Genomic DNA, 27616 nt, shown 5'->3' with positions numbered 1-27616 from the left:
CTGATTTCAAAAAGTCTAGTTAATTAGTTAGGTAGTCATGTGGTACAGTGACGTCACATGCGACCCTCTTCATCAACAGATTATTACGAACATGTGTTTATATAGGAAGCATGTATTTTTTTCTTCCAGACTTCAGCAAAGCGTATTAATGACGGGTTTACACTACAATTGTATTTAAGAACGCTATTACAAAGTATGTATGCAAAATACATGAGTACATTTATTTTCACATTATCTAGAAATCAAACAAGGCGGATGTTATGACAGTCCAAGAAACGAAAGGTGTAAATTATGTTCACGTGCTGAAATAGAAGATAAATATCATCAATTTGTTCATTTTACAATTGAATATTGTACACAGAGAAACGTCACCACAAAAAAGGGTAAAGAAAACCCATTCACTTTCAAACTAATTAAATACTAGTAACCACCAAATAACAATGTCTCAGAGTTGTGTAATTCATACAATACAAGAAGACGAATAGAGATAAGGATTTTGGAATTTTCAAACATTATCATGAATAATTTAACGTGTTCTACGTTCTACTTTAAATTTAAATTATGTATATTATGTTATTTTATGTTTTACAAAATCATTGTGCAATCATTACTATGCAAATATTTTAAACCCATGAAGTAATAAACGATACAATACAGACGCGGTTATAGGGGAAGGAATGGGGAGCTGGACCCCCTCTCCGAAGAGTTGTAAATATTACATACATTGTCTATTTGTTATACACTTTCAGCTGTAAAAGTGTTAGGACCCCATTGGAAATAAGCCATATGGCTTTCATGGGTTATCCTTGGCAGAGGCATATACATTAATTTACTCACTGTGCTCTTAAAAGTCAAATACCTTGTACATAATGTAGCTGCTAAAGTTTACCTTTCTATCTTATATATTTAACAACAACTTTTGTTTTAACTATGTGTTCCTCTGTGATATTGTCTTGTATTTATATTGTATATGTGCCTATTCCCAAATAAATGAACTAAAAAGTCCGTAAAATAGGTTGTATCCCCTGAAAGGAATTCACCCCCCCCCTCGAAAAAATTTCTGGGTCCCCCCCCCGGAAAACTTTCTGGATCCTTGAATACAACAGAGTACGGATTCACTATCATCCAATGTACATGTATTTTGTCATTGCTTTATGAAATGATGGTGAGCAGTGTTCTTTCATCCTGATTTTTTAACCAATGGCTCATTGTTGCACAGATTTGCACTGATAAAAATTCTGGGTTTTTTTAACCTTCAAAATCTGAAATCTAAAAAAAAATAAAAATCACCATCCCAACTGATATAAAAAAAAAATGTTGGGGTATCACATCTTTAATAAGCATATTAATCAGTACGTATAATTCATGAAAATACAATTAAATAACAACCACATATTCAATACATTAACAATCTGAAAATTATATTGGCTTCAACAAAGGGCTGAAATGCAATATGCTGTATGATAGATACTTCTTATTGTGGCAATACATGTATCTATACACTTTATAATGCAATCTAAAATCCATGCATAATTTATTGGATCTATATTTGTACATGTACCCTCACCATTGCTCATCTGTATAACTGTTGTTGCTTCTAATTGTCAACATGTACCGGAAATCTAATTTCATAAATATTTTACATCAATTTCATATCATCAAATGCTTGACATCACAATTTGCTACACCAGAAAACAACAGGCTTGTGGAAATTTCAAGTAGCTAATAAAATGAGGTCATGCTGAAGCATTTTCTGGTCTTTGCAATGTCAGCTGGAGTCCGGCGACTCATTGCTGGTGTTGAACATGGGATCCATGGCGTGTTCCCGGGTTAGACCGATGCTGGAGCCCGAGGAGGTGCTTAGATTCTCATTACTGCCGATAAAGGCATCTGTGACATTGGAACGAAACGTATTACTTCATGACAATTCAAATTGGAAGCACAATAACAATAGTTCATTATTACGCACAAATGTCGTATTCACTTTTATGGCACCAAAATATTTTTTCTTTGATAATTTTCGTTTTTATGACCCCAGTGGCGATCAAAGAAAATATTTCATATCGTAATGAAATGTCACAGAAACCATGGTAGAATTACGTGATCATAAAAATAAATCTTTTGTCCTCAATTTTAATTTTGAGAAGACCAGTTGTCCTAAAGGGGCGGGCAAAACAATGTTTTCGAGAATACTCTCCTTAAGGGAATGAAAGGAAAGCTCTTTCAGTCAAAGCCCCCGGCCATAAAACCGCCGAGGGCAACAATCTGACCTACTCACAACAACTGTTTTCTCCTCTGTATCTTTTGTTGTAAATAGTGATTAAAATGAAACCTTGATGACGAGGATTAACAAAAATGTTGATTAATAATTTCATCTCAGGTAATTGATCTCGGCCTCTCACGCTCATTACCTTAGTTGATAAAAAAGTCTTGATCCAAAACCCGTTATTGATGTACCCTGTGTGTATACAGATAATGGAGAAGGGGGGCTCAAATTATCATAGCATTAAATAAACTATACATGAAATTAAGCCCAGAAGAATACCGCGCCGACAGATCATTGGGATGACTGATCAGGCGTTATCAAAAGATCGAGGTGAGTCGCTTAGCATTTCTGGGCATCTTAAAAATCAACCTTGGTCTTTGATAACTGATTCTGTCTCTCCCTGGTTTGCTAATTATAAAAGACTTTTAATGACACTAAAACAGAGGGAAGCACCTGATGCTGCTAGCCAGCCTCAAGCAGTCGTCTGCTTAAATCTATACACGTAAAAAAAAATAGCCAGTCATTTGTTGCTCGGAAATATGACACTGTCTATTAGGGTTGCCGTTTATGGGTTAAAAGAGGCAGGAAAAGTTGAAGATAACGTGTTGCCAAAGTAACAGGAATGCTGTTATATTTGTCAGTAGTACTGACAAGAGAGAGAGAGAGAGAGAGAGAGAGAGAGAGAGAGAAAGAGAGAGAGAGAGAGAAAGAGAGAGAAATATATATAAAGAGAGGGAGGGGGAAAGAGAGATAGAAAGACAGAGATAGAAAGCCAGAGATAGAAAACAGAAAGATAGAGAGATAGAAATAGATAGAAAAACAGATAGAAAGATAGATAGATAGAAAAACAGATAGAGATCAAACACTGACAGTAATGGTATTCAATTACCATTTAATTCTTGGTCCTTGCTATAACTTACATTATAAATCAAAGAATATATAACACTTCTTCAGTGCTTGTTACCTTCCCTCTAGTATGTTTAAATTTCAGCATTTTGATTTATTGACTATATACATCATATCATGACTTTAATCCTACATGTATATGAACATACCTGGTATATCAAATACCTGGATAACTAGACCTGTCCTAGTCGGACCATGTACCCCCAACTGAGCACAATTAAAATGAAGCAGAGATCAAGGTAATGGAAGATGTGTTATGCTTCTATTGTGAACCAAGATCAAAAAGAAAACAATTCATGACCCAGAGATTATTTTCCTATCTCAGAGTCCAGTTTGCTTGATCTTTGGACCCTGGAGTGTACACAGATCTTCTCTATCACTGAAACAATGGCAAATCTGTGAGTGAAGTTTGATGGTTTCAAGGAAAATTGCTTAAATCCCTGAAACTATTTTCCTATACCACTGTTCAGTGTTCTTGACCTTTGAACTTTTGACCTCAAAATCCATCTGGGTCATCCTCATTCCATGGCAAGTGAAGTCTTTAAAAGAAATATGGTGACTTCAGATGGAAAGATAAATAACTTAAGGCCAGGACTGCTTTTAAGATTGTAGCTGCTAGGTATGATGGCTGATTTATGCCATTTTACACTTTATCATCTTTTTGTTATTTCGAGGCGAATAGACAACAAATTGATATTTAGCAACTTTCCATCCTAAAACAACGAAAAGACGACAAAATGATAATATTAGCTACTTTTTGACTCTAAATAACAAAGAGGCCAAATTGTAAAATGGCACACCATACCTAGCCCCTAGACTAGCCCTGATGATCTTGAATGCAGCCCTGAAAACCATTTTCCTATATCAGTGTCCAGTATATTTGACCATCTGATCCCAAAATCAATAGGGATCATCCTCATCACATGGTGAACATGTGTGTATGATGTACGGAGAATCCAGGTGAAAAAAGAAGTCACTTATGGCCTGTAAACCATTTTCCTATATCAGAGTCAAGTTCTCTTGACCTTAATTTTGATTCCAAAATCAATAGGGATCCCCGAATATCTAGTCAATGTATGAAGTTTTGTGACTCCAGTGAAAAGAGAAATCCTTATGACTTTTGCAGAGTCGAGTCAGTGTTCAGTTTGCTTAATTTTAAACCTTCTGTCCCAAAAATTGATAGCCATGATGATGATTCCATATCTCCAAGTGTAAATGGAAATCACTGAATCCTTCTACAGACATAAAGATGGAATATCTTATTCCAGTATAACCCCCACCCCTCCAACTTTGTTGCAGGGGATATGATACATATAACCAGTACTAATATATAAAAATCACATAATTCACATTTTAACCACAACCTTATCTTAATCAGTAATCAAAATTTTGTAAATTCCTATGGTGGATTATTTTTATTTGATAAACCCTTTAAAATAATATCATGATTACAACAAGAGGCCCATGGGCCACATCGCTCACCTGAGTCACTATGGACCATATTTGAAGACTTTCCATATATATTTGCATGTAAAACCTTAGTCCCTATTGTGGCCCCAACCTACCCCTGCAGGTCATGATTTTTAAACTTGAATTTGCACTATGTCAGAAAATTTTCATGTTAATGTCAACTTCTTTGGCCCAATGGTTCTTGAGCAGAAGATTTTTTAAGATTTTCCCTATATATTTGTATGTATAACTTTGATCCCCTATCATGGCCCCAACCTACCCCTGGAGGCCATGATTTGAACAAACTTGAATCTGCACTATGTCAGGAAGCTTTCATGTAAATCTCAGCTCTTCTGGCACAGGGGTTCTTGAGAAGATTTTTAAAGATTTCTCTATTTATTCCCATGTAAAACTTTATCCCCTATTGCGACCCCAACCTATCCCCCCCCCCCCCCCCCCGGAGAGGGGGGGGGGGGGGCATGATTTGAACTAACTTGAATCTGCACTATGTCAGGAAACTTTCATGTAAACATCAGCTCTTCTGGCTCAGTGGTTCTTGAGAAGAAGATTTTTAAAGATTTTCCCTAAATATTTCTATGTAAAACTTTGATTCCCTATTGTGACCCCATCCTACCCCTGGGGGCCATGATTTGAACAACTTGAATCTGCACTATGTCAGGAAGCTTTCATGTAAATGTCAGCTCCTCTGGCCCAGTCGTTCTTAAGAAGAAGATTTTTAAATGACCCTACCCAATTTTGCATTTTTGTGATTATCTCCCCTTTGAAAGGGGACATGGCCCTTCATTTGAACAAACTTGAAATCCCTTCACCCAAGGATGCTTTGTGCCAAGTTTGGTTGAAATTGACCCAGTGGTTCTGGAGAAGAAGATGAAAATGTGAAAAGTTTACAACGCCGACAATGGACAAATTTTAATCAGAAAATCTCACTTGAGCCTTTGGCTCAGGTGAGCTAAAAATCACACAATTTATTTATTAGATATGAAATATGATCATTATACATTGAATACTTTTAAAACTGCTATTTCTGAAGCAAACATGAGACAGAAAACTGAAACTGGAACAGTAATTTTTATAGAGAGCAAACACATGTGGTGATGACCTTATGTTGCTCACTGTACATTAACCTTGACCAATGATGTTCTAACCCAAAACCAATAGGGAGCTTTTTCTTTTTATCTGTTATCAATGCATTAAGTAAGGGGGGGGGGGGGGGCACTACAATTATACATGTGTGTTGGAATAAAGTAGGCCCCAAGTATTTCTATATCAAAATCTCTATGAAGTGTATTGTTTTACCCCTCTACATTTACAATATAGATGTGATTTGAAATATATAAATTACAGAATTTGTAATTGGAAAACGTGTGCACTATACCCATAGTCTGATTATATAGGAATGGGATATTTATTAGAGGATCTACCAACCAAATATAGGCCTACGGTGCACAATAAAACTGTTAAAACACTCCCTCCTCTTTCTCATCAGAACACCAATCCTCATCGTTTTAATAACGTACGTATACAATATTTTGATAATAAAAATTACATTGACCTTTTGATAGAAAATAAATTATTTTAGTGAGAATGAGATGCTTTGAATACACAAAAAGTGCGTCACTATGCATGTTGAGTATGATGCAATGTGAGGTTAAAGTGTGACGTCAGCATTAATACTAGTATATTAGTGTAGAAAATGATTTAGATAATTTTTGTTAGACGGATCTTTGTTGTTGTTTTTTTTTTTAATGAAAACAAGTGTTCTACAATAGATATGCGTCAAATTTTATTTACTATCTTCAATATTGCTATTATTTTTCCCTTGTAAACTAGAACAGAGCATACACTTAGGAAATTTATTTTGAACAATATATGCAATCTAAAATAACAGTGACATTGTGTTTAAACCATGTGTCATGTAATCACTTATCCCCCCCCCTTTTTTTTTGCTGATGTATTTATACATTTGTGTGTATTTTCATGCTGCCCCTTGAGGGCCCTTGGCTTTTGGAAATAAGATATGAACAGGTAGGGGAAAATATACATGTATATACATGCATATGATAACACATATTAAAATCAATGATCTGACTTTATCTGTGCATGGGACAAAGATCGACGTCAAACTTTTTTCTATAAATAATTTCTTTTTGTAATAATCCCCATGTGTTCAAACCACCAGGAAATATTGTCCGACGTCTGCTCTGGTCTTCTCAAGCTGTAAAACCACTTTTAAAACAATTTTTTCTTATCATCTTTAGAATTTACTATATTTGAACATGAATTAACAGTCCTTTAGTTTTTTATTTAAAAAACATGGTAATTGTTAAAATATCTACATTACTGTAGAGTTCACTTTTTACGACTTCATGAAAGTGAAATGATGCACAACAACTGCGCAGAATGCGAAAATTCAAATTGTACTTGGCCTCGTTAACTGCAACCCTAACCTTAGATGTAACCCTAACTGCAACCCTAACCAAGTAACATTGCCCTAGTATTGTAGCCCCCACAGCTTTTTTTCAATAACTTTTTAAAAACATGAAAAACAACAAATCTTAATATAAGGAATAAGATTTCATTTCTATTATTTCATTAGAATATGAAATGCAGTTGGCACTTAATCAAGTCTACTTTCACTCCCTTTGGGTATTACAGGATTTAATCACATGATCAACTGCACTTCACTTTCCAATGAAGTTAGAAAAACTATACATGGATGTTCTTATGTCTTAATTGTCTGCTACAAAACCTTCTAAGAAAGGAATAATATACCATCTGAATATATACCAGTAAGTAAATTAATTACATAATGAAAACAATTACCAAGGACATCTAGCAATACAATGCTCCTGTTAATGATTAAAAAATAAGATGAGGATGGCCAAGTAGTAGTACCCATAGGACTGTCTGAAACATACCATGTGATATAGATGATGGACCCCCCTCCTTCATTGGACTGTCTGAAACATACCATGTGATATAGATGATGGACCCCCCTCCTTCATTGGACTGTCTGAAACATACCATGTGATATAGATGATGGACCCCCCTCCTTCATTGGACTGTCTGAAACATACCATGTGATATAGATGATGGACCCCCCTCCTTCATAGGACTGTCTGAAACATACCATGTGATATAGATGATGGACCCCCCTCCTTCATAGGACTGTCTGAAACATACCATGTGATATAGATGATGGACCCCCCTCCTTCATGGGGGATTCTAACATCGCCTCTGCCAAGTTTTCTTTCATCTTCTCATCTAATTCTTCACATCCTTTTGGTTGCTTAGCAACAGTGGACTCTGCCCAACTACTATACACATCACAAAGGTTTGGAGACTGATCAAAACTACCTGGAATTCAAAAGAAATTGTTAAAGACCCTGTCAGAAAATACACTGACAACATACATGAAATTTCTGTAGGTCCAAAGTATTTATATCCCCATGGTATTATTTTTGGCATGACCTGTAGAGCACTGACCTGCTTCAATGAGTAGAGGGGTGGAGCCTCTTCCTGGAGACGATGCAGTGTCACTTCCTGTTCGTCTGTATGCAGGGCGAGCATTAGGCATGGCTACAGGACTAGATCTGGCTGGTTGGATTCTGCAGAAGATAATCACTTTTAGATACATGTCTTTTCTGTTATCAGTAATCAGAACTGAATTAGGTGTTGAAATAAATTGTACATGTCATAGATCTGCTCTGAAATCAAATAATGCATTCTGCATTGAAATTGAATAAGAGGTCTATGGGTATGACACTACTATGAGTCACCTAAATTTGGAACTTTCTCGTTTCCCAATACTTTAGTCATGGCTACAACTGGACTACTACCAAACAAAAATGCTTTAGTATTTCATTTATTGATATTGAAAAGGAAATATTGAATAATTCTCCACAGGAAATCTGTTTAGGTCCATTCTGGATTTTGGGTTGTTGTTTGAACAAATTGCATTTATGTTGACAAATATTAGATCTATGAAAAGTTTGCACCTAATTGTGGCCCTATCCTAGTCTTAAGGGTCACAGTTTGATATACTATATAAGAAAACTCTCGTATTAATTTTATCCCATGATGATAAAAGGATATTTTTCCATTTTCTTTAATAATCTTCCCATTTGAGGAAAGGAACAATTCTTATACTGTTTCATCTGAATTCTGTTTACCTGGAATACTATGTCCCGGGTCAAAATTGATCCAGTGCTTCTACATCATCGAATATCCATGGCTGATCTCATCATGATGAATAGAAGATGAGGTCAGCTGTGGATATCCAACAATGTTAGAGAAGTCCAGATGTAGCAAAATGACCAGATGGACAATCTGATCAAGAAATCTACCTGGAGTTTTTGGTTAGGGTGAGCTACATGAATGCTTTTACATGGCCTACCTTTACAGCATGCAAGAAAACTCCTACGTTCAAGTTGATTTTTAGAACACGTTTTTTTTTAAGTCTACTAGTATACTTGGTTAATAACAGCTTCAGTTACACATACATGATCAGCAATAAGCAATTCTGTAGGCAAGAATAAACGGATGTAATTTTTTTCATCATGTTTGCTGCTCCTTTTTGTAGGAGATGCCCCCTCCCCCCACCCCAGTGAAGTCAACACAGCATTACAGTCTTTATTAATGATGAGATGGGGCTGCATTAGATATAACCCAGATGCTATATAACACATCACTTGTCGTTTGCAACAAGGTGGGAGTCATACATATGAAATTTCATTTCTGAAAAAATTTACATGTATCTTACTTGAGACTCTCTAGGTCAACCTCATCTGAGGTAACATCCATGTTGGACAGGTTGACTTCGGGACTCTGTGACAAGAGCGCTGATGACTGGGAGGAGAGGACAGTGGTATTCTGGACATTCTGGTACGTCTTAAATGAGAATTGTGGCCCCATCCAGAGACGGCGGTGAGGACCCACATGGGTGATGATTTCAACCTGTCACAGAATTAAGCACTCACCAGTCATGACAATGTGTCTACTCTAAATCTTTAACTCACATGTATAGGTTAAAAAGAAACACAAAAAATATCACAAGATACTGATTTCTTGTGAGCTATGTTCTCCTTAACAAGTACATATATATAAAGCAAGTCCCATTTTCATTAAAAATACACATATAAGCAAGTCCCATTTCCATCAAAAGATACACTATATATGCAAGTCCCATTTTCATTATCAGATACATGTATTCACGAGTCCCAGTTTCATTCATAAATATATACCTGTATATACCCAAGTCCTACACTCACGTTAAAGTTGGCTACCAACACCATGGTGTATTTATTAGTACATGTAATGTCAATGAATATTTGAATATTCATTCGATGAGTTGACATTCAATTCAGAATTCATCATTTGAATATTCGTTATATTTTTCATAACAGTATAAAACAAAATTAAGATCATGAACCACCTACACAACGATAAAGAAAATCAAGTGGGATTGAGTAACTTATAAAGTTCTCATATGAGAAAGGAAAACAAGAGGCCCAGGGGCCTTATAGGTCACCTGAGTATCATGTAACAACATTCCAATGTTTGAATTAGGTTTGTGTTTAAATATAAGAATTTTACTTTTGGATGGAAGAAACATTGAATAGCTATGTGGTCAGCCCCGCCTTTGCACCAGAACTCCTGACCCAGGGGCCATAAATTTCAGTTTTGAAAGAAGCATCCTTGATCATCATTATCATACTATTAGTTTGTCTACTTAATACCCAGCAGCAGAGAAGATTTTCAAAGAAATAAAATGCATTTTCACTATATGATCAATAGGGCCCCACCCTAATACCAGAACCCCTGACCTAGGGGCCATGAATTTCACAATTTTGAAAGAGGCATCCTTGCTCATCATAACCATGCTATTGGTTTGTCTACTTAATACCCAAGGACAGAGAAGAAGATTTTCAAAGAAATAATGCATTTTCACTATATGACTTATAGAGCCCCACCCTAGCACCAGAACCCCTGATCCAGGGGCCATGAATTTCACAATTTTTAACAAGAGGTACTGTGAGCAATGCTCACTAAGAATACCCCCCGCTTACCCCAATCTCCCAAAGGGTGTTGGTAATAGGTATAAACTACCTCTTTTCTGAGTGTTGCTACTTCGATGTCCAGTGCGCATGACCTTTGACCTTTTGACCCCAAAATCGATAGGGAATATCTTCATCCCATGGGTAGTTCATATGTATGATATGGTGACTGTAGGTGGAAAGGATAACGCTTTAGAGCCCGGAAACCATATTGCTACTTTGATGTCCAGTGTGCTTGACCTTTGACCTTTTGACCCCAAAATTGATAGGGAACATCTTCATCCCATGGGTAGTCCATATATATGATATGGTGACGGTAGGTGGAAAGGATAATGCTTTAGAGCCCGGAAACCATTGCGTCTACAGACGGACGGACGGACAGACGGACAACCCGATTCCAGTATACCCTCCAACAACTTGTTGCGGGGGGTATAAAGAGGCATCATTGCTCATCATTACCATGCTATTAGTTTGTCTACTTAATACCCAGAGACAGAGAAGAAGATTTTCAAAGAATTTCTACATTTTCACTATATGAACAATAGAGCCCCACCCTAACACAAGAACCCCTGCCCCAGGGGCCATGAATTTCACAATTTTGGTAGAGGGCTCAACGCTCATTATAATTATGCCCACAGTTTGGCTTCTTGATGTCCAGGAGTAAAGAAGAAGATTTTTTAAAAATACACTCATTTTGATGGTTTTTGCCCCACTCCTCAGGCCCCAGGGGGGCAGGGACCACAAATTTCACAATTTCTGTTCCCCTCCACCCACAGATGCTATATGCCAAAATTGGTTGAAATTGGTTCAGGGGTTTCAGAGAAGAAGCTGAAAATGTTCAAATGTTAACGCACGACGAACGACGATGGACAAAAACAGATAGCAATAGGTCACCTGAATGAATTCAGGTGACCTAATAAGCTTGAAAACTACACAAGCGAACGTATCCAACCTAACAAGGATGCATTGATATAGTGGTGGGAAAAAGAGGAAAGATATCCTATTCTGTCTAAACTGGCCAAAAAAAATTATTGCCATAATGGTTGCCATTATGTTCCGTTCTATCTGAAAGATTTTTTTCTTCAGACGGCCTTCTTATCACTAAGCTACGAAACCAACTGTCAAGGGAACTTGTTGATCAGATTATATTTCTAAACAAAAGTAAAGAAATTACTCTCTTGATCGTTATTGTTGTACAATGCTCATTTTCTTGAATTCAACCCAATAAATGCATTCATTACTTGTTTGTCGTGTGTTGTACTTTGTCGGGAAATTGTAAAATCATCAGAAGATTAGTTAATAACAAAAAATTTGAGGCCAGGGTGTTTGTTTCATAACATTTTATTAATATTATTGCTCTCCTTGGGTTATAATTCTCTTCAGTGCAGGTAATATAGAGTTATCGTTCTTGCCCTTATCTTGATCATACGAGATTGCCTATGTTGGAGCTTCAAAACATTTAAAAGTTAAGTTTTATTTGTCCAAAGTAAATTAATTTCTTTCAAACATTGGAAATAAATTGCCTTGATATACACCTAGAAATGTTTGCATATAAAACAAATTTTCTAAAGAAATATATAATAAAATGACACAATGCATATTAATAGGTAAATGTTATAATAGAATGAATGGGAGTTTTCACATCGAATATTGAAATATATTCAAATACTAACATTGAATATTTGAATAAGAATGGTTGATATTTTTTACATCCCTGGTAATCATGTTGTTACCAGTTCGAGTAAAATTTTCTCAACTCTGAGACCTTCTTTACCTGAGACAGCCATTCCTCTTGATCCACCACTCTGTTTTCCTGCTCTAAAGTCAGACTGTCCCTGGAATCTTGTCTGGTTACAGGAAATAGGTCACTGCCATCTGTCAAATAAAATAGGTATTTCAAACCACTGCATGCTGAAATGCATATACACTGATCCCTTATTTTAAGTGAGCAGTCAATATTCGCATCAACTCATGAGAGGTCTCTCTAGCAAAATCAAAAGCATTGCCTAAATATGATTATGTAGATGTCAGTCCTTCAGAGTATAGCAGTCATGATTTTACCATTAATGCAAATCAACACTCAATGGCAAATTTGTTATATAAAGTACTTATGTAATGTAATTATACAAAAACATAACACTTTAAAATTGAAACTGAGTGGGTTAAAATAAGACATTGAAGCAAGACAAAAATCTAACAATGTGTACAAGAAATTGTAGACATTTATTCGGAAGGAAACATATCCTCTGATATAATTTCCCCAAACAGTTTATAGTCTTTGGAATACATGTAGTACACAATTCTAAATACACGACACTACACCAGCTCAGGTGCACAAAATTGTTTAAAATTGAAAATTTCTAAATTTTCAAATTGAAAAGAATGTGATACAGTCTTGGATTCAGTCCCGAAGATGGACCTTAAATAAAAAGGGGTCATTTCATGGAGATTTTCATCAACATTGTTTTTTTAAAACATATAAAGCAATTAAAACTGCTACTTTCAATCCCAGCCTTAACTTTCAAAATAGAAAACAAGATTAGTTTACATTATTAAAGATTTATTTAATATGCATGATCATGATACATGTACATTTTATTGTTATCTTCAATTTCATACCTGTATGACAGTATATTTTCAAACCAGTAAAATGTAATTAATTCATCCCATTTTGGTTATTAGATATTTGAATTTATAATACTATTTACTCTCTGTAGAGAAAAAATTCCGTTTGTTTGAGGGTATCAGTACCACTTTCAATGACCTTCACCCTTACATACATGAAAATAATACAGATAATCTGCACTACTTATGGTTTAGGAGTCCATTATTCAACCTTAAGTAACTAATTTTGCTTATTGATTAGTGAGCCTTGTAATAATAGGTTGCGTCATTATAACACCAAGTCGGCGGCATGGAAAGCTTAAAGTATAAGAAATATGGCAGACTTAGGCATACTAAATCCCTGGAACTAATTCATTAATAAGTACATTCAAGCCATTATTTATTGTAATAGGCTTGTAATTATAACCCTGTACTAAACAAATTACAAACACAAGCCACTGATCAGCTGATCATCAATGTCTGTCTAATTGGGTCAATCAAAATAACACAAAGCTCAGTTTGCTTGAGAAATGGCTGGGTTTATTTTTGCTAATTTAAATGTTGGTCTTAGTGAGGGGCTTCAGGATATTTTTTAAGTTAAGCACATGTTATTTTCCAGGAGCATTCTAGCGGATTTGGGAAATTGCACATTCATGAAAGAATATGAACCACTTTGGGAAAATGAAAACCAGTTAGTAGAATTAAGAACTGAAAAGCTATTGGATTTCCTGTCACCATCTTCAAATGCTCTCTTGTTATAAATAAAACAATATGTAGCCATTTCAGGCCTCCATTGCAAAATGTAACATGGACTATGCATGGACTATGCATACAAAATGATATATTTACATTCACTGAATATGTTCTTTTATATTTCTTTTGAAACTGACATTGCTTTCATCAGGCAATAAATACATATTTGTTGCAAACTAATTCGATCCGGTTTTCTAGTACAACCTGTCTGCAAAATCATTACCAAATATGGAGTGTCATCAAGGTCAAAGGGTGCATTGGCTGTTCCATTTAATGTAACAAATGGGTAAACCATGTGATATTTTAGTTTATATTTTTAAATAATACATAAAAATATGAATATAAACAATAAAATGTCTTTCTTTGTTTCATCGGGTGATGAAGGTAGCAATCATTGCAGAAAAAATTTGCATAACCCATTTGATGAAACAACAAAGAAAGCATTGTATTGTTTAAATGTCACTGGTCATGTTGAAGTTTTTGATACACATGGAAGAGATTTAATGTCCATGCATTTTTATGAAAGTGGGGATGATGGAAAATTTATCAACAATCATGATCATTAGATGTAGTTATTCACCTGAACATGATGAAGGTCTTTGTGTCATAACAGCATCAGAGGCCAGAAAGAGGGGGTTGTTGTTGACCAGAGGGGGCCTTACTTCATCAGATGTTTTCGATCTGTATAAAATAAATGTAATTAAATAAAATGCATGATATACAGATTATTTTTTAAAAATTTGATCTGTGTTGTACTTTGTATAAACACTTTTTCAATAAATATCAATTAATATTATAATATTTACATTCACTAAATCTGTTCTCTTATATTTCTTTTGAAATTGACATTGCTTTCATCCGGCAATAAATACATATTTGTTGCAAACTAATTCGATCTGGTTTTCTAGTACAACCTGTCTGCAAAATCATTACCAAATATGGAGTGTCATCAAGGTCAAAGGGTGCGTTGGCTGTTCCATTTAATGTAACAAATTAGTCAACCATATGATATTTTAGATCTTAATTCTAGTTTATATTTTTAAACAATACATTTTAATTTATAAAAATGTAAATATAAACAATAAAATGTCTTTTTTTGTTGTTGTTTCATCGGGTGATGAAGGTAGCAATCACTGCACAAAAAATTTGCATAACCCTCTTACGAGGGTTAGCATTTTTTCTGCAATGCTGGCTACAGTGTACCTTCATCACCTGATGAAACAACAAAGAAGGACATTTTCTATTGTTTAAGTATTTCTATATTAGTTTGGAAACAGAACTTGGTTGTAGGTCACAATTTCAGATGTGCTTATAATATTAAACACATCAAAATTTGGGTATGTTACAGAATTTGATTATTACAGAAAATATATTCTGATGGCCATGAAATGCACAATATCATGTCAAACATCCAGAACCAGCAACCAATTAACCAATTAACTTGCCTCTGCAGATGCCATTGTGTATATCCAGTAATGGTTAAATCCAGTGGAGTGCCGTCAGTTATTTTCTCTGTCACCTGCTTAGACTTGGGGTCCAGCACATATTCCACTAAGGTTCCTGTCTGACTCATTAGAAATAGAGAATCTGCTGCTCTCTTGCCCTCTACAAAAAAGCAATACTAGATTTTTGGTTGGAAATGATATGCTAAAATAATTATTTTATGTATTGGTATAGCAATCTTGGTCTTGAGGATTTTCATTTGTACCAATCTGAATTTCCTGTTCACATACAGATGCTAAAAACATTTTTTCAAAAGTCTAAAAGAATCGATAAACCCTTTATCAAAAATGAGGAACTAGAATTTGTGTTTTAAAATATATCTAAAGTTTTATCAATGTACTACTAACATGTAATTACATAGATCTACATATATTATCATTACAGTAACTTGATCTGAAGAGTTGGATCACTTTGAGTTGCCAGGTGTGAGTCATTAGATCTAATGAGACGCTTAGTATCTCGTTTGATCTGATGATCCGCGCCTGTCAATGAGACATGATCCAATTCTTCAGATCAAGTTACTATAGTAATGATACATTTATTATATACCCCTTGTTCATTGCCAAATACACGTTTATAAAATAATGAATGTATTCCTAATTAGTGAAAAGACATACAGTAAAACTATTTTAAGGTACACAGTTTTATGTGATTACTTTCCTCAAAAGCGTGTGTTAATGCATTTCAACATCTTCAGTTTCAGAGAGACATGATCTAGATTCAGATCACCACAATGTGATGATCCTGAAAGTCAGATCACACTCGGTGAATTCAACAGTATCAAAGCACAGACTATTGATGGGTATATAATAAAAGTTCTAAAGAGTAGAGCACCTGCTATCTTGCACCCCTACAAATCGATGTTTAAGAGCAATTTACCAATCAAATACTAGGTATAAATAATTACTTTTCATAATGATCGGTAAGAGTACATGCGTATGTATAAAAAAAAAAAAAAAAAAAAAAAAAAAAGAAACCGGAAGATATTAAGTAAAACTTCAGTTCTATTATTTCAAATCTTCAAAAGCTTTACATTTAGTATTAAACATAGCAATGTTACAGAATTAGATTATCACCGAAAATATATTGTGATGGCCATGGAAGTAACATATTGCCATGTTATCCACACCATTACAGCTAACATGCTTGTAATGAATTTATGCTTACAGCAAAGCAATTTTCATTCCCTGTAGTTTTTAAAACATCTTATGACCTTATTGGGTATGATAAATAGCATTTAAAAAATGAATCAAAATTGTTCCTCACCAGCACTTTGCTATAAGCATCTTCTACTTCATTACTGACAAAATAATAGCAATACCTCTCCTATCTACAGACAAGTTAGGACAACCTCCCACCCAAACGCGGGGGGTAGAGAAACAGGCTGTAACAAGGATCCAGTTATCTGAGGCTATGTGGGAGGGGCTTCCCGTCTTACTGCTGCTCCGCCCTGCCATCAGGGGCTGCTTTATCTGGGCCAGGGGATACACAGTGATGGGGTGAGGATATGGGGGAAGTCGGGGGTTTCCGATGCTATTGTTGAGTGCGTTGTGTCTCAGGAGGCTGGGATAGTTGTCATACTGCCCTACAAAATATTCAGTTAACAGGATTAAATCATGATTACATCCTGTACAACAGAAATAAATACTCTGGTGAATAGAACCTATTCATTGTGTGATGACTTAATTGATTTCTGTAAATCATGTACTGTAACAAAACATACATGTATATGCTTACGGAACCTACCTCCTGAAGAAGTTGGGCTGCTGGAGGCATTCTGAACTGGACTATTTCTACCCGTACTGTGATCCATTTCATCCAGGCCAGCACTCTTGTGGAAGCGACTGGCTCGATTTACAATCCGTGGACTACAGTGTGTTCTGGTATTGATTGGGCCTGATGAAATGTACAACATATACAAAAAGGGTTGTTTACCAAAAGTTCTATGTAAAGTCTGCAAAAATTGCTTAAAAAGAAAATGTGTACCAATAGTATAGTAAATCCAAGTTTCCATAGCAAATTCCAAATGTACAGTAATTTTCATGAGTTATTGCAACAAAGTGCACCAATGACATTGTTTCTTTTTCATTTTCTAATCTATTTTGAAGGGTTATATGCTTTACATTCTTTTCTCATTCATATTCATGAAATGCACCATTGTTATACAATGTAAATAGTGATTTTACAAAAACATACAACTTCTTTGATGATTTCCTGTGAAGTGACATTTACCTCCATATGGTGTAATGGGGAAGAGATGAGTTGTTCCTCTGTGAGAGCTGACTGTCACCCATCTACTGTCATGGCTAAAACACATGTCAACCACCTGACAAAAGGAAAAATAATACAGTCAATCATCACAAGGGAGGGGGACAATTTTTCATGGGTTGTAAAGATTTTAACTTCCTCAAGATGTAATTTCATGAATATGGATTCTGTACATGTAGAAACTCGATATAAATTGTGCATTTCATTGAAGTTTAAAATGGGATAGGGGCCATCTATGAAAACTGGGCCCTTATAAAACAATGATTCCCCTATAAGCACATTTATGACCATTGTGTGGAATGCACAACATGCATCAGCTCCGTGTGTATCTTCTTTTATCATCACTTCAAATAACAGGTTTACACTGTCTAATAAACATCATAAAGGCTACCACTGACAATATCATTTTCTAAATAAACCACACCTAGATATTCCTTTGTTTGAAAGTACTACAGTGCTATCAGAATATACAAATATATGTACATGTACTCAACAGTTAAGTTGACTGCCATATTGTGATTACAATTGTAAGATTGTGAAATACTGGTAAACATACTGTTAATCTTCTTCATACTGTACACTGTTATAAAGACACTACCTGGTTTTAATTATAACATATTCATTTCTTAAGGAGAACAATATACTGTAAAACAACTTTTATTTGCGGCTACTTCGAATCTCGTGGAACTTTCTCGCATGCGAATAATAGTTGGTTTACAGTAACTAACTATTCACGATAAATATACAGTAGTTACAGTAACTATTCATGATAAATGTACAGTAGTTACAGTAACAAACTATTCATGATAAATGTACAGTAGTTACAGTAACTTACTATTCATGATAAATATACAGTAGTTACAGTAACTTACTATTCATGATAAATGTACAGTAGTTACAGTAACTTACTATTCATCATAAATGTACAGTAGTTACAGTAACTTACTATTCATGATAAATGTACAGTAGTTACAGTAACAAACTATTCATGATAAATGTACAGTAGTTACAGTAACTAACTATTCATGATAAATGTACAGTAGTTACAGTAACAAACTATTCATGATAAATGTACAGTAGTTACAGTAACTTACTATTCATGATAAATGTACAGTAGTTACAGAGGTGTTCCTATCTCTCATATTTTTACAGTATGTAAGTTTGAAGCTTTGGGTTCACAAAATCAGACCTTTGCAGTTGTCTCTCCTCTGTGGAGGGTATACAAATGATGTATAGCTCCCATTGATGAGGCGCAGGGATGGGCCATGATTCGGAACACGTGGAAGTTGTGACCCAATTTACAGGCCGTTAACAGCAGTGTTCCAGATGTGTCAAAGGTCATACAAGATACAGGTTCGTTAGCATGAGCATGGAAATGAGCAATCAGTCCATCCCCATCATTGTCCTCACTAACACAGAACTGGAATCAAGACGTGTACTATTGAGTGTATGCTAAGGGAGATAATGTTACATCATATATTATCAATAGCATGTAAAACAAATGTGATTTTTTTTCCCTGTTACCATGTCAACTTGCACATGTAGATACACTGTGATTCTAAAATAAACAAAATGAAGTAACTAATTTCTTAGTTTCTAATATTCAAACATTCTTCTTCTACCAAATAGATGTCAGAGGTACTAAATGGACATCACAAAATGATTCCTTACGTGATCCCCAATGACTGTCTGTGTGTCAATGATGGACACAATGCCTGGTCGATGACCGTTGTCCAAGGGAGGGGAGTCAGACTTCTTTGGAGTTGGAGAGGGCTTTGTTCCTGTTACACTGTGAACCATGGCTTCTCCAAACATGGTCAGACCCTTGAATGCACCCTGCAGAAATATACAGTGACTTCAGTTGCTCCTATCAAAGTTGATTCTTACATGCAGATAGAACCTCCAAATCTGACAGCTTTATGAATACTTCAAATTTTAACTACCAGTATTTTACATATTATTTAAAAATTAAAGCTGATTGTGATAGTATTGATGAGAAAATATGTTTATACACTTTTAAAGATACATGCACATTGTCCAGGTAGTTTCCTATGCAAAAGTACCCCTCCCTTATTAAAAACTTCAACCCCCAATCTTTACTCTCAACTTTGTTTTATTCAAAATAAGATGTAAAACACACACTGATAAAGGAATAAGAACCATAAACACTTAATTTCTATTTGTACAATGGACAATGCTAATAAAAAAAAAATTAAAAAATAAAATTAAAAAAACCCATAAACATTAACTGAATTTTGTTGTAAACCTTCATTAGAATATCACTTGGGAACCAATCATTTTGGTGAATATGCACAATAACATCTTCTATAAAATCTTCACAGAAACAGCAATATTTCAAAATAAAAATTTAGTCAGTATCTACCCATTTGGTTCAGTCACTTAAAGGGAAATAAACAAAGTTAAATGTTATGTTCAATCAATGTTTACCCTGGCAGCACTAATCACTGTGGCAGCGTAGGATTGAGATCCATCCCCCGACATACCCCCACAGGACTGGTGCATCGGAACAAGCTGTCAACAAATAGTCACAATAAAACACAATATCCAATATGCATTTACATCAATATTAAATTGACCCATACATGAATAATAGTAAATCTTACATGTATATTTTTTTCACCTTTAAACACATAATAAAGGATCAGTACATTCATTGATGTAGTCCATCTATACATAAAACATGATCATCGGATGACATCATTAACATATGACATCATTAACATAGCTTACGCACATATTTACAATCAAATTACCTTGTAAAAACAATGCCTGACTGTCTAATTCTGTTTAATACATAATGCACATCTACTCTGATGTTTTATGATATTCTGCTTTCCTGTTGCATGTAGAAATCATACATAAATCTGATCTACGTATATTAAATTAGATCTCCTCAGCAGTAAAGCAGGAGTACGGATGCTCACCCTTTTGTCTGCATACGCTAACCACCTGGTTCCTAGAGCGATTGGGTTTATATTTGGACCAGTGTTAGGAAAACAATCTAAAATACAAAAGGTGATCCTCTACAGATTTATACAATATTACCATTCTATGACGCAATTACAAAAATACATGTACATAAAAATCATGACAAAAGATGAAGATTGTTTGACTGTTTGTTGTTAAAATTAGATTTTCACAAGGAATAAATAGCAAGTCCACTTACTCATAACCCAGAATAATTGCCTCAGTGAGCAGGCATCAAATACACTGAGTTTCTCTTGAAATGCCACCACAATCACTCTGCAAAATGTTCATGAACTAACATTCAAATGTATGTATAGAGAATATCTAAATGATAGTACCAATTCACTTCTTCTGCACTTCTGAGCTACTCATACACTATACACTGTATGTTGATACTTCTAAACTGAAAAACTATATTTATATATAAAGGATAAACATTTAAATTGCATTTTCAGCTTAAGTGAAATTTGCCTGATCCAGATGTAGTGAAATCTTGAATTTTGTATAGCCTGTAATAGTGTTTTTATACAATTCAGCAGCAAGTCTTAAATACAATGGAAAATTATATTGTAAGTAAATTTTGGCACCAAATCCAGCTTTAGCAACATTGTACAAACCCAATTTTGTATCAAATGTTGAGATGTTCTGTTTGTAGCACCATGTGTGTGTTTTAAAGTTTTGTAATTATCTGAAGAGTTCCATTTATCTCTGATTATTCACTATTTCTGTTTACACAATGTGTGTGTAGTTTTGTAATTATCTGAAGAGTTCCATTTATCTCTGATTATTCACTATTTCTGTTTACACAATGTGTGTATAGTTTTGTAATTATCTGAAGATTTACCTCTTGTTACACTCAATATTCAGCACTGGATGAGTTTTAAAACTGACATTATGAACTTCATCTCCAGTCCTCAGAGAAACAAACTTCACAGAGCAATATGGCTGTCCAGCACTGAAAATTGTGTAATGTGAAACAAAATACAATCAAAAGCAGGAATGGAAAAGAACATTCAGATTGTTTTATGTCTAGTATCATTTTAATTTTATCATTGGTATGAAAAAGCCTGTGTATTCAGAAATGATGAGGAAAGAGACATACTTCTAAAACTGTATAAAAAAACAAATGAGAGGGCACGATAAGGCATCATATTGTCTCTATATTTTGGTGGCTTGAAACCTCTGCAGTGATGGACATAACATTAAGATGCTTGAGAGTGTACACACCTGGTACTATCACACAGTACGGCTAGTGGTCTCTTGTAATGGAACTGATCACAATCCTCAAACACTGCAAACATACACAAGTCAGAGGGTCATGAGCTCTTTATTTACATACATTCATGTGGAAATATTTCTTTTCATGACGAGATAGAGCACAAATTTGTAAATCAGTCAGCAAATAAAATGCAATATGTGAAAGTTTAAATATAACAATGTTTTTTAAATAATGATATGATCTGTCTGTATTCTTCTTCATTTTAAATTCCTGTAACACTGAACAAAAATACAGTTTAATGCCCTGAGATTTCCAACATAGAATCCTGGCATACTCAAAATCCGTGCTCTAAATCGTACTCAAAATGAAGGTTATAAAACTTTTATAAAATCATTTTCATACTCAAATGAAGTACATGCTCAAGATTTTTTGAGTATGCTTTGGAGCTTGCTCAGAGTTGTACTCAAAACAAACATGGCTGAGTTTGAGTATGAGTACGGTAAAAGTTTTATAACCTCCAGGCCTGGGATTAAGAAGATATGAAATGTCATAGAATGTGGAATTTAGCAAATATTCAATTGAATAAGCAGACACGATTGCTGATGTAAACCTTGTGTTGGCGATGGCAAGACTTTGAAGATTCTGATTGGTCCCTGTCTCAGTGACAATATCTCCTGGGCCTCTCCATTAGTCTATGATGAAAAAGCATTAACATCTATGTTTAAAATGAAAATCAATATTGCTGTATACCAAGAACATGACAGAATACTTTGTAGATATGAATATTTATCCAGAGTTGTATCTACAGGAACATATCAACATGATAGTATTCTGAATCAAAATATATACCATACTTGCAGTGGAAAATCCAGGATTTCCGAGGGGGGGGGGGGGGGGGGGGTGGGGGGTTTACAAGTGAAAATCAAGAATTAGTCAAAATATTTTGCCTTTTGGATGCCAAATCTGGAGTTTAACTCACATTATTTTTAATTTTGTTGCAAAAAAAGGTGAGGCCCTCTAAATCTGCCACAGACTTCTTTATTTGCATTTGCACACTGCTGCAATGCTTATAGAATATTCCTTAACTGGGAGCCATAATCTGATGCAAAAGTTAGCTCTGTTTGAACAAAAGTAATGAGAAACAACTATTTTTACCGCTATATTCCACACTTGGACACCATTTCCATAGCCCAGTATCAACAACAGAGGTACCCCTTTACTTTCATTTGTGTTCAGATCAGGATTGGAGGACACATCTGCAAATTCAAATTTCAAAATCATGCGAGTCAAGCATGTACTAAAGAAAATTAAATACATAAATTCTCTTTTTAACATGGAACAATTCCAAAAATAAGTCTTGTTGTCATTTACATAATCAACAATAATTGTGAAAATGTGATGATGATAATACAAATGAATAATAAGCACAATAAACAATTAGTCTATTTGAAAATCCCATTTTAATATTTTGTAGTTTTCCACCACTTATTCCTAGGCAACTTCAAAATTTCAGTATTGCATTTTTTTTTATCTGGTGCCATTTTGTAACACAAAATCAGTTCTCTACCATTGATGTCTGAATTGGCAAAGTGGACCCACTGAATCCTCTCCTTGTCCTCACATTTTGTGCTTCCAGTATAAGCCTAGAATAGAATTTGTTAAACGTCATTGCTTTTTGCATAAATATATATCTACAAAACTACTTTCAATGTTATCCATTACCAAAATGAAAAAGTGAATACGTACATACATATGCTATATTATATATATATATTGAAAATTTTGTGCATTAGATCTTCAACTTTTTGCATTACTGTACCAAGAGTTGGAACTCTTTTTTCCCTGCAAGGAGTCTGTTTGATCTGACATTATACTGATGCAAGAGGAAAATCTTATTTCAGCATAACTTACTTATGAACATGATGGATTTCTCTAAATGTTACCCTACACCATCACTAAGATTAGTGTGTTACAGTTATCACTAGTAAGATATTTGCTTTACTTGTTTTGTTGGTTTAACAGGCTAATGCGATGGGCACTAGAGTCTTACAGCCCTGACTAGGACGAAAGTAGGTTGCACAACATTTATCACTATTCAGTGTTTACATGAGGAATAAGAAGGAATAACTTGCACCATGCAAAACAGGTATGATGAATTTTAATGTCACATCTGTGTTATATCATAGTGTGTACTTTTCAGTACCAAGTTTTATTTAAGCATACTATCAACACCTATCTCACCTGTGGTACAACATCTGATATGAAATCCACAACACTTTCCATCACACTCTTTTCACTGAAAATAATAAAGGTTTTCCGCTATTAATTTGCATCTGATACAAGCTGAAAAAATTCCCTACCACAGAGATTCATTTTTCGCACATTATCACCATTGTGAGATCGACTTTACCAGTGTTAGACAGCCATGTGAGATTTTTTGTCTCACACTGCTGCGACGTCATTTGACTGTGATGCCATATATTTTCTATGATTTGCGTTACATGATGAAGTAAAATATTTTGTATTGTTTTCTTTAAATTTCACTTTGATATAGCTTTCTGATGGACAACCTTGTTTTTTGTTGTTGTTTGTGTTGTTGTTGTCTGTTTTTTTAATAGTTTACACTTATAATGTAAACCATTTTCAGGTACACTCTTTCTGTCTGTCTCATTAGTTTTTGCATTGAAGTTCAAATGAGGATTTTGATGATTTAGAATTTTCACAATGCTCCTGAATTTATGCACTAAACTGTGGGTAAAATGTGAAAAAAATAATCCTTTATTATTTACTTGTGTGGAACAGGGAAATTCCACCCCTGGAACAATATTCGCTGTCTAGGACTCAGCAAAGCCTTGTCCTAGACTGCAAATCTTGTCCCCTCGGTGGAATTTCCCTATCCCACACTTATACTAATAATGGGCATTTGAAAATAATAAAAAGGAGGGGAAATGCTTTATGTTTTCTGTACAAATCCATTAATAACTTGTTCCCAAAATTGTCCTCCATGTTCTTCATTAAGTTTCAGAGATAAGAATCACAATGAGACAATGATCCAAAGAGGTATATGGGGTGTGGTTGGGAGGTAGGTGATATCTCACTTGTATTTGATTTCTCTGGTCAGATTACTTATATATATGCACTTATCTGAAGTTACGCTTATCAAATATTTTGAGGCAAACATTTAAAAATCTATTTCAAGTATTATGCACTAAACTGTGGGTAAAATGTCAAAAAAAATAATCCTTTATTATCTACTTGTGTGGGACAGGGAAATCCACATTTGAATAAATTTTCTGCATGATTAAACAGCCACTTTTAGCCACTCTATACCCTTGTATCTGGGGAATTCTGCAAAGTGCAGACCAGAACAATGAAATAATACCCATTAAAACTACCCTATAATATATAGTAAATTCAAAATACAAACATGTACTTTGTTCCATATATTTCATAACGAATGCTAGAGCATGAAATCAAACGATTCAGTATTTACCTGAAAGCTTGTGGTCTAGTGACATTGTAATTCGATTTTACACTTTTCTTTGGTGAATCAGCAGCCATATCTACATTATATGTTTCATTAAATGCTTCATACTCTCCTAATCCTAAACAGAGAATGAACACATATGACGTCACATTTGTTTTGGATTGTCCGCGAAGCGTTCAATTGAAGAGTTCTATTTCCGGTTAAGTGGCGGATCCATACATGTCGATCAATATAATTGTATAATATCATTGTACCAAAATATATCTTTTATTTCGAGGATCCTGGATGTGTGCGTCAAATATTTGACCAGTATCGTTATTAGAAAAGGATGGCGTGGGGGTTACATGTGTTTGTGGTGCATTTGAGGCTTGTAGGCCTATATCAAAGCAAAAAACTGGAAAGTTTTACATTAATTTTATTTATTTATTTTGCCTGAAATTCATGCAAATTATGAACAACTAATCCCCTGGAAGATTGGAAACTACTACAGAAGTTATGTAGTCACTTTGCTTGTAGATCTGCTTTTAAACATAATAATAGAACTTTTGGAGGGTTAGAGATGCTATGTAAAAATGATTTCAAACTTCATATAAAATTTTTAAAACACACAAAAGCTGACTTTCAGTGGATAAAACTGAAAAAGGATTTTTTTTTCAATTTTATCAAGATTTATACATTTGTATGATATATGCAACCCTCCAGAAAACTCCTCTTATTCAAATGGTATCGATTACGATATTACCGACTATTAAAAAAGAAATAACACATTATACATGTAAATCCTAGGGGGAAACATTTTACTATGTGGTGACTTCAATGCGAGAGTCTCAACAGATCTAGACTTTATCGCAAACGATGGTAATGAATTTCTCCCTCTCCATTCATCATATACTATAGGTAACTATATCTACTCAGATTCCATAGAGACAAGTCAACAAGGCTAGAACCCATTCGCGCCAAAATGGCAGACATGATGCTGGAGATTGATTCCTCGTGGTCGAAAATTGTACCAGAGTACCCCAGATCCAGTTTACCAACAAAACAAAAAACAAAACAAAAAACTAAATAAGAGAACAGGTAAAGCCAAAAATTCTCTTTTTGAAGAACTTGACTTGAACTTGTATAAAAAGGAGGCGAATATGGTAACGTTTCATACTAGTATAGACCGCCTCTATCCTCTATCCTCGACTCATTTTACTACGATCATTTGGGTAAAAGTGACGAGTACAACATCAAATGGTATGATAACTCTGAAGTGTGGGAAAACTCCTCTGACAATGCTAATTCTATTGTTATTCAAGTCCAAGAGAAAACGAATAACCTGGTATATTGTGAGACGTTTTTCATAACAACTGTTACCATAAGGGCACAGGGGACCAAATACTTGTTATTTGTGGAAAAACATTTTCCCATCTTGAAACATTTGTTAAACAGGGTTCTTACCCATGTAATACCACAAACAGAAGAAACCACTGGCAATGAGAATCGGTCCCCATCGAACATAAAAGTAAGTCCTGATCAGATGGGTATAGAAACTGATGAGAATGACACACTCCTGAAAACTACGGTCCAAAATGAAGTGCAGTCCAATGTAGGAAATGTATCTTCAACCTTATTGAGAATTGAGAAAGGTTTAACTGATGCCATCGGGAAGCTGGAATTTGGTCACGGAAAAGATACAGAATGTCTGGCCAAACTTGTTAGTCAGAACAATGATAACTGTGAAAAGAAGTTAAATCAGTGTTTAGTGCACTTGGAACAAATTAAAGATATATGTGTACATCTTTCGAACACTTCAAAGAAAATGTCATGAAAACTTTATAGAAAGAATAGAAAAACAAATGAAACTCCCACTGTCCTACTCTGAAGTTGTAAGCAACTCTAACCATATTGAGCCTCAAACAGATCATGGTACTGTAGATAGGAAACCCTGCATTTTACTAATTGGTACATCAAATGTCAAAGGTATAAATGAAAGCAAACTCACTCCAGTTGCAGAAATTATCAAGTTGATACAGTACACCATAAAGGGGACAATTGAATTTGTTTTTTCCTGCATTTTACACCCAGAAATCATAATTCTCCACTCATTGACA

General features: G+C 34.8%; 1 protein-coding gene across 2 annotated transcripts; it reads right to left on the bottom strand.

The window, feature by feature from the left end:
- Nucleotides 1-1317: 1317 nt before the first annotated feature.
- LOC125655556 (BCAS3 microtubule associated cell migration factor-like) lies at nt 1318-25681 on the bottom strand. Of its 2 annotated transcripts, XM_048885882.2 has the most exons (22): nt 25527-25681; nt 24275-24329; nt 23601-23676; nt 23189-23289; nt 22644-22725; nt 22042-22105; nt 21659-21769; nt 21014-21090; nt 20772-20848; nt 20275-20358; nt 19498-19662; nt 19016-19246; nt 17791-17884; nt 17305-17454; nt 16880-17143; nt 15501-15660; nt 14636-14736; nt 12473-12573; nt 9405-9598; nt 8129-8250; nt 7826-7999; nt 1318-1890 (listed from the first exon to the last, which is right to left on the bottom strand). In XM_048885882.2, exons 1-22 carry the CDS (start codon nt 25592-25594, stop codon nt 1769-1771), a joined length of 2673 nt encoding a protein of 890 aa, XP_048741839.2. In that variant the 5' UTR covers nt 25595-25681; the 3' UTR covers nt 1318-1768. The 2 variants fall into 2 exon arrangements, with proteins under 2 accessions (XP_048741839.2, XP_048741854.2); XM_048885897.2 differs by lacking the exon at nt 19016-19246.
- Nucleotides 25682-27616: the final 1935 nt, after the last annotated feature.

The sequence above is a fragment of the Ostrea edulis genome, chromosome 1 (assembly GCF_947568905.1).
Source record: "Ostrea edulis chromosome 1, xbOstEdul1.1, whole genome shotgun sequence".
In the NCBI taxonomy this organism is placed as follows: domain Eukaryota; kingdom Metazoa; phylum Mollusca; class Bivalvia; order Ostreida; family Ostreidae; genus Ostrea; species Ostrea edulis.
This window is presented reverse-complemented; position numbering and strand designations above follow the sequence as displayed.

Bases quoted from the DNA above. Each gene is read 5' to 3' on its own strand.
- LOC125655556 (XM_048885882.2), bottom strand. From the start codon at position 25,594: ATGGCTGCTGATTCACCAAAGAAAAGTGTAAAATCGAATTACAATGTC. The intron at 23,677-24,274 runs GTGAGATAGGTG...ATTCTATTCTAG, and splicing joins TATCAGATGTTGTACCACAG to GCTTATACTGGAAGCACAAA. The intron at 19,247-19,497 runs GTAAGGAATCAT...TCTTGATTCCAG, and splicing joins AGACAGTCATTGGGGATCAC to TTCTGTGTTAGTGAGGACAA.